This window comes from Glycine soja, chromosome 19 (assembly GCF_004193775.1).
Source record: "Glycine soja cultivar W05 chromosome 19, ASM419377v2, whole genome shotgun sequence".
NCBI classification, from domain to species: Eukaryota; Viridiplantae; Streptophyta; class Magnoliopsida; order Fabales; family Fabaceae; genus Glycine; species Glycine soja.
The window spans coordinates 38,957,901-38,970,655 of NC_041020.1; the positions used below are offsets into that span (position 1 = coordinate 38,957,901).

General features: G+C 30.7%; 2 protein-coding genes across 2 annotated transcripts; one reads left to right on the forward strand and one right to left on the reverse strand.

The window, feature by feature from the left end:
• Window positions 1-207: 207 nt before the first annotated feature.
• LOC114399630 (amino acid transporter AVT1A-like) lies at window positions 208-6,983 on the reverse strand. The gene is made up of 12 exons (XM_028361838.1): window positions 6,769-6,983; window positions 6,057-6,355; window positions 5,341-5,555; window positions 4,746-4,769; window positions 4,453-4,633; window positions 4,133-4,352; window positions 3,695-3,830; window positions 3,571-3,590; window positions 3,321-3,466; window positions 2,562-2,605; window positions 1,505-1,567; window positions 208-574 (listed from the first exon to the last, which is right to left on the reverse strand). The coding sequence occupies exons 1-12, from the start codon at window positions 6,960-6,962 to the stop codon at window positions 488-490; spliced, it is 1,629 nt and encodes a 542-aa protein (XP_028217639.1). The 5' UTR covers window positions 6,963-6,983; the 3' UTR covers window positions 208-487.
• A 3,081-nt stretch (window positions 6,984-10,064) lies between these two features.
• Window positions 10,065-12,182, forward strand: LOC114399706. Its single transcript, XM_028361920.1, has 4 exons — window positions 10,065-10,181; window positions 10,435-10,552; window positions 10,681-10,753; window positions 11,656-12,182. Exons 1-4 carry the CDS (start codon window positions 10,151-10,153, stop codon window positions 11,911-11,913), a joined length of 480 nt encoding a protein of 159 aa, XP_028217721.1. The 5' UTR covers window positions 10,065-10,150; the 3' UTR covers window positions 11,914-12,182.
• The last annotated feature ends 573 nt before the right edge of the window (window positions 12,183-12,755 follow it).

The following is a 12,755-nucleotide window of genomic DNA, read 5'->3' on the forward strand; positions in this document are numbered from 1 at the left end:
AATTGAGAAATATTATTTAAAGTTAAACAACTCAAATAAGTATCTTGAGTGGAGATGGCCTTATGATGAATTTGGAGCACATCATTAGATTGAAGTTGAATGTTATTATTGCGTGCTAATCATTCAAAATTAGTGCCCATTCTTTCAAAAAGAAAAAAAAATGTACATTCTAAACTTTAAGAAAGAAGAATACTTATAATTAATAAATGAAAAATAAGCAAAAGAAATGAGTTCGCTAATTCAATACCAAATAATTATGGGGCCATGGAGGTGCTAGTCAGCAATAGATACAAACAATGTAGTCATGGATATTTCAACGTTGACCTTCGATTCAGTTCAATTTTCTATGAATATGCAGTCAATAATAAAAAAAAACTTGAACCTTGCCACGTAGGGTTCAGGAGAGAACAAGGTCTTATTGTCATCATAATAATTCAAAAATGGCAAGATATCTGCGCTGAAACACTGATGAAGATCTCAGTGACTCTCATTCTGCACAATTTTTGATAGATGAATATGTTCCAATCAAAGCACTAATGATTCCGCATGCGGCAATTATGACGCTAAGAGTAACCTGATGATGCCAAGAAGAAGAAGAATAAGATGAAACTTTCAAAGATAAGAAAATTTCTGAGTAATTAGATTGCATTATGCTAAATGCTCACAAATGAAGATGTGTTTAATGTTATATTTTTTTTTATCTGAATCAAAAATAAATTTACAATAATAATTTATATATGTTGTTAAATCAATTAAGTTAAATCTTTTGGATTAAAGTGATCTAGATAACAATGAGAATACTCGATCCGATGCTTTAAAAGAAACTAAATAATTCATACTATATTAAAATAAATATAGGGCACTTTAATTTCATTCAAATAAATTGAAAACTAGATTAAAATATTTTGGTGAAATTATTTAATAACTTTATTCTTCTTTCAGAACTAACTTGAGTTGACTAAGTTTTTTTAGCAAATCAAAATAGATATTTAAACATTTTAAAGAAAAGACAAACAATAGACAAAGGTGGGCTTGGGTGGTTGTCCTCTTGCAAGTTGCACTGATGTCAAGAGTATGACAAAATTGAAAGTCACGGGAAAAAATAAAATCATGCATGCATTTGGCCATGGGGCATGGATGGGCTATCAAACAGGGAACCGAATCACTTGTTGATTTTTTAATCTTTAATTCGAAAATGTCACTTCAATTAAAAAGTATTAGTAACGTTAGTCTTACTTCTTTTTTTCAGTCACGTGTCATTTTTTAATGAGAGATAAGAAAAGAAACTAGAAAAGGGAACAAGTGATCTTACAATACAACAAACATGATTAACTAATTGTTCTTAATTACTACTTCATATTACCTAGAGGTTCCCCTTCTGAAATTAATAATCAAATTAATTATACCCTCATAGAATAGAATTTTTTACCCTTAATATTTCCATAAGATAAATACAATCGGGAAAAAAAAAACGAAAAGTTAACAAGATCAGCTACACTCATACCTGTGTACTTGTTGCTTTTTTCCCCACAATTTTCAGGAAACATAAAGCTGGCATTACCACTGCCTGAAAAATATAGCAATTCTACATTACGTACGTAGCTATTTCATATGAATTCCTTACAAGTAACGGAAGCTATACATGAATATTTTACATCACAAGCATACTATATCGTGTCCAAGAAAACAAAATTTTGTTTGGACTATTCCTTACCCAAAGGAGACTCTAACTTACAATTAAGTTATCAATTTGATAACAGAAACTTCACGTATTATTACCTACTCCATCCATATATATTTTATTTTTCTTTCATTTTTCCCCCTCTTATCAATGGCCTCATCCCTTTTGCGAGGGACAATGTCTTTTCTTTTACCCAGATTTTCAAAATTAAATCATTCCTACTTATTTGTCAATAGTCAAGTTGGACTTTATTAGCAAAAAAATACGGGCATGTGCGGCAGAGCATGCATGAATGTTGAGTATACGGCAGGGAATTTATTTTATCTGCGATAGGAGTGATATGACACTGATAATATTTTATGCATGATTGCTAACAAGAAGAGGGTTAAATTAGAGAATGCACAACGATAGCAGACAAATTAGTCTTTTATTTCCATCTTGCATTTTCTTTTATGGAGTTCTTTTTTTTTTCTTCGGACCATGGCACTGATACGTTGTTGGAAGTAATGACTAGTTTTCGTCCATAATTATGAGTACGTACAAAATGAATATTTTCTTTTAAATACAACTTATTTTATATTTAAGAATTAATCAAAATTTAAATTTCAAATCATTTGATTAAATGATACAAATCAATATCACTTATGTTTGTTGTTGATTCTTCTATATAATTCTAAATATAATACAAGTGTATCATTGTAACTGTTTATAAAAGTAAAAAATATGGACCAACAATCCATATTATTTTTCGTTCAATTCCTGTTCCTGTAAATAAAACGGATGTTTTGGATTTTTACAGAGGCATGTCTATACTCCTTAAACATTGTGACTTGTGAGTTTTTTTTACTACATTGAATATTTAAGTTAGATGCATGCTTACCACTAGTACACTGAGGAGAGAACCAATTAAAGCCATCACAAGCCCTGAAATGATAATAAACGATGTTATAATCAACTAAGTGCTAACTTTTAGTACAGAATTTTCTTGAACAATTGTTTTGAGAAAAAAATATTACATGGACACCTATTATACTATTTAACACCTAAAGAGATGGAGAAAAAAAGAAAAAAAATATAAATATAATATAATTTATGATGTGATAAAAAGAAAGATATATAGAAAAATGAGAAGTGTTAAAGTATGTTAATTTAAAATAAAAAGATATTCATGTATCATTACAAAGTGAAACAAGTGACTATTTATAATGGACTTGGCTCTTCTAAGGTGCACGTGTGCAATTAAGAAAATGAAATGTAATAGTAATTATTGATTGAAAAATTAACCATTAAAATTGTGTTAGAAAATATGTATACATAAAATAAGAATCTCATCCCTATTTTATGATCCAATAGTAGTAGTGCCCAGGAGAAAAAAATGATTGGGATTCAAACATAATCCGTCCCATTTCATTAATGAACAATGATCCAAACCATTTAACCGAATATCATATTTTCAGCATGGTCCTATAAGTACTAACTAGCTCTAGCTTTGAAGTATTTATATTTATACATGTAGAAGAACATACAAAGGTTAACCAAACTAGAAAAACTATACAACTATCATTTTCTTCCGTGTACACTTTTTACTAATTGTAACGACTTGAAATGTATTGTATATATTAAAAAGTGTATGACTTACCAAAAAATGGAATCAGAAAAGCAGCACCAACTGTAGATATAACCAGTACTGTTCTAAGAGCAATGAAACACCAATAAGTACTTGAAATGCTATCCGGCAGCAACTCCTCAACACTCCTTGCTAGTGGGTTCATCATCAAAGCATATTTGTTTAAAATTAAAGAAAAGGTAAATTAAAGTGTCTCATGAATACCATCAATCCACGTTGGACTATAAAAAACAGGTAATTTATAACAATAAAAAAAGGATATTTGGTCAATGGGCTAATTACCTGAAAGAAAAACGAATACAAAATTAGAAACAATGTAAATGTTCTGAGAAAGAAGAAAAAAAAGTTAAAATAGCAGAGACACCAAAAATCTATTAGTATCTTACTATTGTCCACAAGGCAACTTTGGAAGCAAATGCATCTGGTGGTAGATTCAATGTTATCTGAGACAAAGTCCCTTCACCAAACATGAGATATCCCATGACTGCAACACTTCCATATATGAATATGCATAAAATAAAACTGTACACAAATAAATCAGAGTCAGGTATAAGAAAGAAGATATTAAGAAAGCATTCTATGTTTTCATCTGTAATTATAAAACTGTCACCTTATTTTCAATTTGTTTCTTGTTTTTGAAGATTTGTATAGGAAATAGAGATAACAAAATAAATGGTTGTGCACCAAATTGGACTTGAATATTATTCAATTTTGCTTATAAAAAAAGATTGTTTTCAATTGTTTGCTGTAGAAGGTGACAAGTTTGTATGAAAACAGAAAATGAAACGAAAACATTTTTTCAAAGTAAACCGGATTTACCATACCTTGCAATCACTGCCTTGGTAAATTCTCTTTTGTCAGCCATAGACTGATAAATGTTTGGAAAAACTGAATGTCCTGCAAAGCAAAATCCGTAGATACCAAAAGCAAAGGGCATGCCACTCCATTTCACCAATGGACCAGTGAGATGGAATCCAACAGAATCTGTTGTCCCAACCAAAAACACACATATAGTAATCAATGCTGTAGCAACAACCCCTCCAGCTGCATAATAATCATCACAAGTGTTGCTATAAGTGTTTGCTAAAATTGTATTGAGAACAAAGGTTCTTCAACCAAATGAATATTGTTGAGTTTGGAGAACCTGAGAGATAGGAGATTATGCGAAGATCCCTCAACCAAACTGTTGGAAGAATGACAAGTGCTGTTAAAATTCCAAACAAGTGTTTGGAGTCTAACTGGAAACTTCCCCAGTGTAAGGATGTTCCAGGAAACAGCCTGGTGAGGTTATCTCCTTCCAAGATGATAAACTCCACACAATATGACTGCATTCATCAAAAAGAGATCTCATATATACTTATGGTGCAGAATGAGAAAGAAGAGTGGTTGTTAAGGGAAACAAATATGTGCAGGGAGGTAATACAATGCAGCACTTACATATAACTCAGTGTACAAAATGATCTGCCACAAAAATAAAATAAAAATGTCAGCAAACATTGATTAATAAAAGTACCAATGTGTATGGATTAGAACATTATGATTTATATGTCAGCAATCTGTCTTACTCATATTGTTAATAACTTATATCAAAAAACAATACATAGAGAAAAATCTTGTTATCATAGATTTTGTTAGGGCCTTAAGAAGTAAAATAGAATGATCAAAGACGTGATTACATGAATGAACCTATACCATCTAGGACATGTTGAAAAATTAGAACGAACATCTAGCATGAGTCAAATAGAATTTAAGATCAACAAAGTCAAATCCTAGAATTAGAAAGGAGGAAATTGATCAAAGTAAAGGCATACAAAATTTTAAGGAAAAAGAAAGTCCAATCAACACTTCATTTTGCCAAGTAACAAGAACTGTACAACAATTTGAATTCAATTTAAATAAAGATCTTAATAGGGTGTTTGTATTAGTTTATTTTCCACTCAAAGATGATCAAGATCTTAATGAAGAAAGCTTTTTTGGAGGGAAAAAGGTGATTGTGCTATCAAAATTAATCAAAACCAAAACACATGCTTACTGATACAATAAGTCTGCCATATCTTCCAAATGCAGCTTGTCCTATATCTGGATAGCTAATGATCCCTTCTCTGCTTTCAAAGCAGTGTTTCATAAGGTCTGCTGTATAACAACATACAAGTGCAAAAAAAAGCATCACAACCAAACCAGCCCACCCAGCTTGTTTCACCGTATAAGGTGTAGATAGAAGGCCAACTCCAGCCATCACATTAATCCCTGCCCAGGTAACGTGTTAATTATCTCATAAAATGACAAGTTAGAAATATAAATAATGGAATAGTACTTAGATATTTATAAGCTAAATAACACTTTTGAGTGGCAGGGGATGAATCATGTGTCAACAAAATTTCAATCCAAAAATTAACCTTTCAATCCCTCAATTACTTCATGTTTTTTTTTGGGTAATCATGATATTGGTATAGAATATCCACCAGTTTTGCTGATGACTAATCTCTATAGGAAACCTGACTAACCATTTTTAGTGGAGTCTCCTTTCCCAACCACGTTTTTTCCATCCTCATGTTACATATATATTAACATACATTAACAAATTGGATGAACTATGTCTTCCTAGCAATTGAACTTATAATGTTTATTGAGCACACCTACATACATATTAAAATATTCAAGAATATATGGAAACAGATATTACTGACTTATTAAAATGAAATAGTAAAATTAAACGTTCAAGGATTATCCATTCTTGAAGTACCACACCATTAAATATTGTTTGAGTGAGGCTACATCCATAACCAACAGGTAATTCTTCAGGAATTTGCATTTGAATTGAAGCTTTCTCCCACCATGTTGATTGCCTTCTTGTGATCCCTTGATTAGCGAGTTCCTCACCAGATAAAAAAGAAGTCCTTTCGTCGTGTTCTAAGTAACTCTTTGAACCAAAACCAGCACCACCAAAACCACCGCCACCAATAAAGCTTGAATAAATCACACTCGGTGCTCGTATAATTGATTCAAGATTTGGAGCAGCAGAAATTGAATAAGAATCAGTGGCTTCTCTGTCATATAAGAAAAAGAATAATAAAATATTACACACGATTCCACCAAAACAACCTTGGGCAGCCGCATTTGGTACACAGGTAAAAACGAGATGAATCATAAGAGGCTGATTTTGTTCTATGCATGGTTTTAAATTGTGGTAACAGTTGCAGTTTCATTGCATTTCTTGATATTGCAAGGAATTGCAGACAAATACAGACGATATGGCAACAATTGCGGTAATAGTCACAGACACTTAAAAATATTGACATTGTGGCCAAAATCACGATCGCAAAAAAACTGTTATATGTATCTTAAAAAAGAGAACATAACATATCATAAGGTTTCATCCACAGAACAAACAGAAATGACATTGAGGTCATTATTTTTAAGTTACAAGAAAAGACAATCAAATGGAGAAGAAGATTTGTACCTGTAACTTTGAGGCCATATCTGAGAAGAGGAAGAATGAGGTTCTGTTCTACGATTCCCCTCATTGTCACTGCCACACTGATCATTAATATCACTATGGTACCCGATAGCTTCTATGTCCTGTTCTTCTTCGTTCTCATTGATCTTATTCATGAAAAACTCAGAATCTCTTTCCTTGTACTCATTCTTAGCCATTCTTACAATTTTCCTTCAATGCAGGTACACTTTTTATAGCCAGACCAATATTTCTTTTGTTGAATGTAATGTAACTTACGTTATTCCTTAAATACTTATTTGGCAACAAGAAGCCGAAGAGTAACAATGTTAAATGGCTTAGATGTATGTTTGAATGTGTCTGCTACCATGCAATGATGGTGATGAATAATGATGTGAAGTAATGTTACAGAAAGTTGGAGGAAAGGAATAAGGTGGTATAAAAGAGTTGGAGATGGAGATGGAGATGCATAACAGTTGCATTGTGAAGCGGAACGAGGAAAGGAAGGAGCCAATGAATCCAACACTTGACATCTGTCACGCTGGGAAACAAGTCTTTTTAGGCTTTTAGCATAGTGTACAAACAACCTTTTGCGTGTAACACGCTCAAACCAAGCAAGATTCATTTACTTGTCATTTAGGAAAAAAAATATTTAGTTTCTATACATTGATTACCTTTGCCATTTCCTTCTTTTAATTATTATTATTAAAGGAGGGAGAAGTCATTACTTGGCTCACCAATCAAAATTTTCACAATGTGATTATTGAATAATCATATTGCAAGTTGACAGTGGATCAGATTCACAATAACGAGGAACATATTTCTCAATGTATGATTCTTAACCAAATTAGAGAGATCGTTAGATTATTTTCTTCTATTAATATTCAAGTAGAAGAAAAGTTATTTTGGTAGTATATTCCCTACCTTGAAATTTTGTTTGTTCACATTGGAGTACACGTGTGAGGTAAAATCACATATTAGTTAGAATGAAAAAGTTGAACATTGTATAAATGAGAAGAAGACTTATAAACTTGAGCCTTAAGATTTTGAATTAAGGTATAATGTTAGATTTAGTTATGGTTGTCAATAATCTATTGGTGTAAGAGACTACCATGTGAAAGAGTGTGATTTCTTTATTTTTTAGATGTTTAACCAACTATGTGTTGCAAAATAATAATAATAATTGAATCTCAACTTACATGATAAGGTTTTGAAATAAAGTGTACTATCACTTATATGACTGCTTATAACTCATTAGTATAAGAAGCTACTATGTGAAAGAGTGTGATTCCTTTATTTTTTTTAGGTGTTTAGAACTAAAATGTAGTATCAGATTCACTTATATGATTGTTCATAACCCATTGGTGTAACAGACTATCATGTGAAAGAGTGTGATTCCTTTATTTTTTTAGGTGTTTAGCCAATTATGTGTTGCAAAATAATAATAATAATAATAATTGGTTCTCAACTTACAAGATAAGATTAAGAGACTATCATGTGAAAGAGTGTGATTTTATTTTTTGTTTTTTTGGTGTTTAACCAACTATGTGTTGCAAAATAATAATAATAATTGGGTCTCAACTTACAAGATAAGGTTTTGAAATAAAGTGTATTGTCACTTATATGGTTGCTCATAACTCATTGGTGTTAGAGGTTATCATGTGAAAAAATGTGATTCCTTTATTTTTTTTAGGTGTTTAGAACTAAAGTGTAGTGTTAGGTTCACTTATATGATTATTTATAACCTATTGGTGTAAGAGACTATCATGTGAAAGAGTGTGATTCCTTTATTTTTTAGGTATTTAGCCAACTATGTGTTGTAAAATAATAATAATAATAATAATAATTGACTCTCAACTTACAAGATAAGATTGAGAATAAGGTTGTTTATCAATCATTTTGAATCAATTTTAAGTTAAAAATACATTTATTCCAAAAATTAAAACATATTTGGTTCAGTTTGAATTGTCTTCTTAAAAATATTAAAATATAATTTAAATTGGATTGAATGATTCCATTTTTATGATACATCCTTACAAGATAGATAACTTCAATCTTTAGAGTGTGTGTTTTTCTTTTTGAAAATATTTGAGTATTTGATGCTAATAATTATAATCCAATCTAATCTAATAAAAAAAATAGTTGTTTTGCATTTTGATTTGTACGAGTTTTTGTTTATTCAATTTTTGGTTTTTTATTTATTTTTATTGGATTGGTTTGAGAAGACTTCTAGATGATAGCATCTTAATTAGAACCAAATTAGACTAGTTAGTTCAATTGTGCACTATTCTTCCAACTAACAATTGTGCACTAAGCGGCTGACATAACAACAAACGCAAAACATCCAAAGAATTAATGGATCTCTCAAAAAGGATTTGGTGCCTTATGAATTTCAAATGACAATCTTTGAAATGCAATTACTCAAGTGCAGCAAGGAGAAAAATTATGAAGAGCGAACTGGAACAAGGGTTGGACAAGGCTGAAGCAATTTTGTGTACGTTTTCTAATGTTGTAGAACTATCAGAGAAAGTACGAGTTCTTCGTAATTAAGGGAAAATGGTGGATGCAGAGAATGCTGGTTTGCCAGGATTGAGGAATGAACAATGAAAACTCTTATGAAAATGTTTAGTTACCATAAACAACCTACAAGTGAAAAAAGATGATTGTGGTAAGCATAAAAGTTCTAAAGAAACTATCAACACAGGAGCAGAAATGAATCTATATGAAAACCTGAAACTTAAGAATGATCTAATTTCCTAACTTGTATTGCAATTTGATTTATGCCATAGCTAATAAATGAGTCAAATTTTGGCGTCCGAATTACAAATGACATAGGAAATTTACAAGAAATTTGGTATACTCTGATATAAATCTAAACATATGCAGACTTAAAGAGTCATTTTACTTGATTTATTGCATTAACATGATGTACTATTGTGAGAAAGTAATCCATATGTTGAAAGGGGAGCAAGAGTGCTAGAGAGAAAGGGAGGGGAGGGGGTGTGTGTTGTCCCGTGAGTGAGGGAGGGAGAAATTTTTATTTGAGCCCTTTAGTCATCTTTTGTTTGTCATTTAAAATTAGTATATATCAAAGCAACAAGTCAGGAATGAATAAAAAAAAAGCAATAAGTCAAGAACAATATTGAATAAGATTCATTTCTTCAGTAATAAATTTCCCTATTCTATCTCTCTCTTCCTAGGTAATATAAATAAGCTTTGCTTATAACCTAAGAAATGCAATGTTCTCTGCCCACCAAGCAAGTTTTATTGCAGCTTTTATTCTGTATAAAGGTCATGTATTTTTGTTTCTTTTATATATACCACTGCCATATCTATCTCATTGTCACAAGTCACACATCTCCTTTAAACCAAAGAGAAAGAAGAAAAGATGGGCCTATCTCTGCCGAAACTTGCACCTGGTTCCACACCTAACTCTCATCTTGTTCTTATTTCTTTGACATGTTATTTCTCTCATGCATGTAACTCTAGCTCATGATTTTGATTATGCAAATGCATGGATATGATGAAAGCAACCTTAATTATTGTACTGATTAAATTGAACAATAATTACATTACATATCCACTGTGCAGAGCTATGTTTCTTATATTAATTATAATTTAGAGTTCCTTATATAATCATTCTTTTTTTTTGTTCTGAAAATTCTGAGGCAGGTGCTGACAAAAAAAAGCACGAAGAACTTGTCCCAATTATAGAGGAAATCTATAAAGAGAAAGTCAAAAACGCCAAAGAATTTTCAGAATTCTACCATGCAGTATGCGAGATAGTCGAGTACTTAACCAATTTCATATTGAAAAACTTGCCTAATTTAATAATTAATAAGCATACGTAAAGTGACATATGCTACCACCTATAAATAATGTTTTTCTCTGTCACAATTTTACGTTGTGCTTTGTCAGGCAACTCAATGAAAAGCTTGGAAACACGCAGATCAAACTCCCAGAGACAAAGGCTATTGAGAAGGAGTACAGGGTACGTACGTAGGTGCATATTTCTATCATTATATGAGATATGGATTACTGATCGTTGATGATTAACCCAAGTTCATTGTTTACATAATTGTTTTGTTAACATGTCTTTTTTACTTTTACACTAACACAGTAATGTTTAAAATAAATAAATAAAAACTCAATAACTCACTTTAATGTGTCAAAACCCCTATACATTACACTGACACCCTTAATAATTATCCAGAAAATCATATTACACCATGCAACCCTATAAGGGGTTGCTGTAATTATTAAGAAAAAAAATATAGTCATGTGTAATCTCAATAAAATAAAGGAATTTTCAGGGAGTGTGTAATTATTCTAAAAAAAATTAGATAAATAACTAAGGAATTTTCAGGGAGTGTGTAATTATTCTAAAAAAAATTAGATAAATAACTATTTTGATTTCTAAATGTATAAATTTATGATAGTTTAAATCTTTTTTTAAAAAAAAACAGAATTTTATTGACTTTTTTTATGTAAAGTATATATCAGTAAATTAATATCAATGTCATACGTGTCTTTATTTATGTTATGTATGTGTATCTATCTATATATAAAACAAAAATTATAATTTAGTTCAATATTGTTGGATAAAAGAATCAGCAATGATATTATAATAGTATATTTTATTCTGGACAAAAGAATCCAAAAAAAAAAAAAACTAGGATGTAAAAAGTGAAATAACTATGTCCTATCGTGCAACAGAATTTTCATTCTTTTGTGACTAAATTTTCACTGGTTTGCACATGTTATTTACCCGAATAAATGTTAAAAAAGTGTATAGAATTACTAGGTTTCTCGTTGATAATTTTAGCTAGCATATTATAGCAATTTTTGTTCTGTATAATTAATAGTTGCTTGTTTTTTTAATTGCATGTGTAGAAGCGTCGTGGAGATAATGACACTGACAAAAAGCCACTGACAAAAGCAGAATTCCAGGAGATCATGCAAAATTTGGTGAAGACATCAGGATTCACTGGTATAGGAGCAAAGGAAGCAATCTTGTGCATCTTTGGTGTTCCATTGGCTGCTCTGTTCATAAAGCAAAGAGTGATGCCTGAGGCAGTTCGTGATGAGTTCTTCATCCCAGGAGTAACTTCTGCAACGGTTTTCACCCTTGCTGCTCTTAACAAGATTTGATATATATTATGCTATAACCAACCCATAATGTGTTTTGGTTGAGACCTTCAAGGCACGCAAACGCATAATATTTATATCTGTGTTCCAATTGATCGGTTGCATGAATTCATACTCACCTCTTTATGCATATAGTCAAATTCTCCAAAGTCTTAAATGTTGGGTAAGCAATGCTCCTTCAAATAAAATTACCCATACACATGATATTGAGAACACAACAAAGATTATACCTTAGAAAAAGTAATAAGAATTAAGAAGTTAGCTTGATTCGACACCTCTTGCATACTTTCTCAAAAATATTTCACTATCACAAAAATGATTGTAAGTTTATAATCTATCATAAATTGTGTATTACTCTACAAACCCTAGTACCCCATATAATAGTTACAAGAAATAATAACATTTTTCTCTCAATGACTTTATTTCACAATTTCTCTTCTTACACACTCTTTCTTATCTTCTCCTCTAATTCTCTTCTTTGCTTATGATGAAGATTGTCATCAATTATAATAAATAAGTTCTCTTAAAAGTTGAAAGAAAAATAAATTCATTAAAATAGACTTTAAAATGTAATCTTTCAATTTACATTTAAATCACCTAAATTTTAGTGTTAAAAATTTAATTTCCATTATATATTAAATATACCTTATTTTTTGACTTGAAAATCACAACAATTAATGGTTCCATAGCTACTCTAATGTGAACATCATTTTTTTAATGAATTAATCACATTAGGAATGTTCAAAAACTGAATTATTTTATTGTAGACTGAAAAAATTAAACTGAAAATTTGTGGAAAAAAAGTCAGAGAAACCAAAAACAAAAAACTAATTTAACATGATTGG

Bases quoted from the DNA above. Each gene is read 5' to 3' on its own strand.
- LOC114399630 (XM_028361838.1), bottom strand. From the start codon at position 6,962: ATGGCTAAGAATGAGTACAAGGAAAGAGATTCTGAGTTTTTCATGAAT. The intron at 4,770-5,340 runs GTAAGCATGTGT...TTTTTGTGGCAG, and splicing joins ATGGCAGACTTATTGTATCA to ATCATTTTGTACACTGAGTT. The intron at 575-1,504 runs GTATGAGTGTAG...TGGCATCATCAG, and splicing joins AAAAAGCAACAAGTACACAG to GTTACTCTTAGCGTCATAAT.
- LOC114399706 (XM_028361920.1), top strand. From the start codon at position 10,151: ATGGGCCTATCTCTGCCGAAACTTGCACCTG. The intron at 10,182-10,434 runs GTTCCACACCTA...ATTCTGAGGCAG, and splicing joins TCTGCCGAAACTTGCACCTG to GTGCTGACAAAAAAAAGCAC. The intron at 10,754-11,655 runs GTACGTACGTAG...TTGCATGTGTAG, and splicing joins CTATTGAGAAGGAGTACAGG to AAGCGTCGTGGAGATAATGA.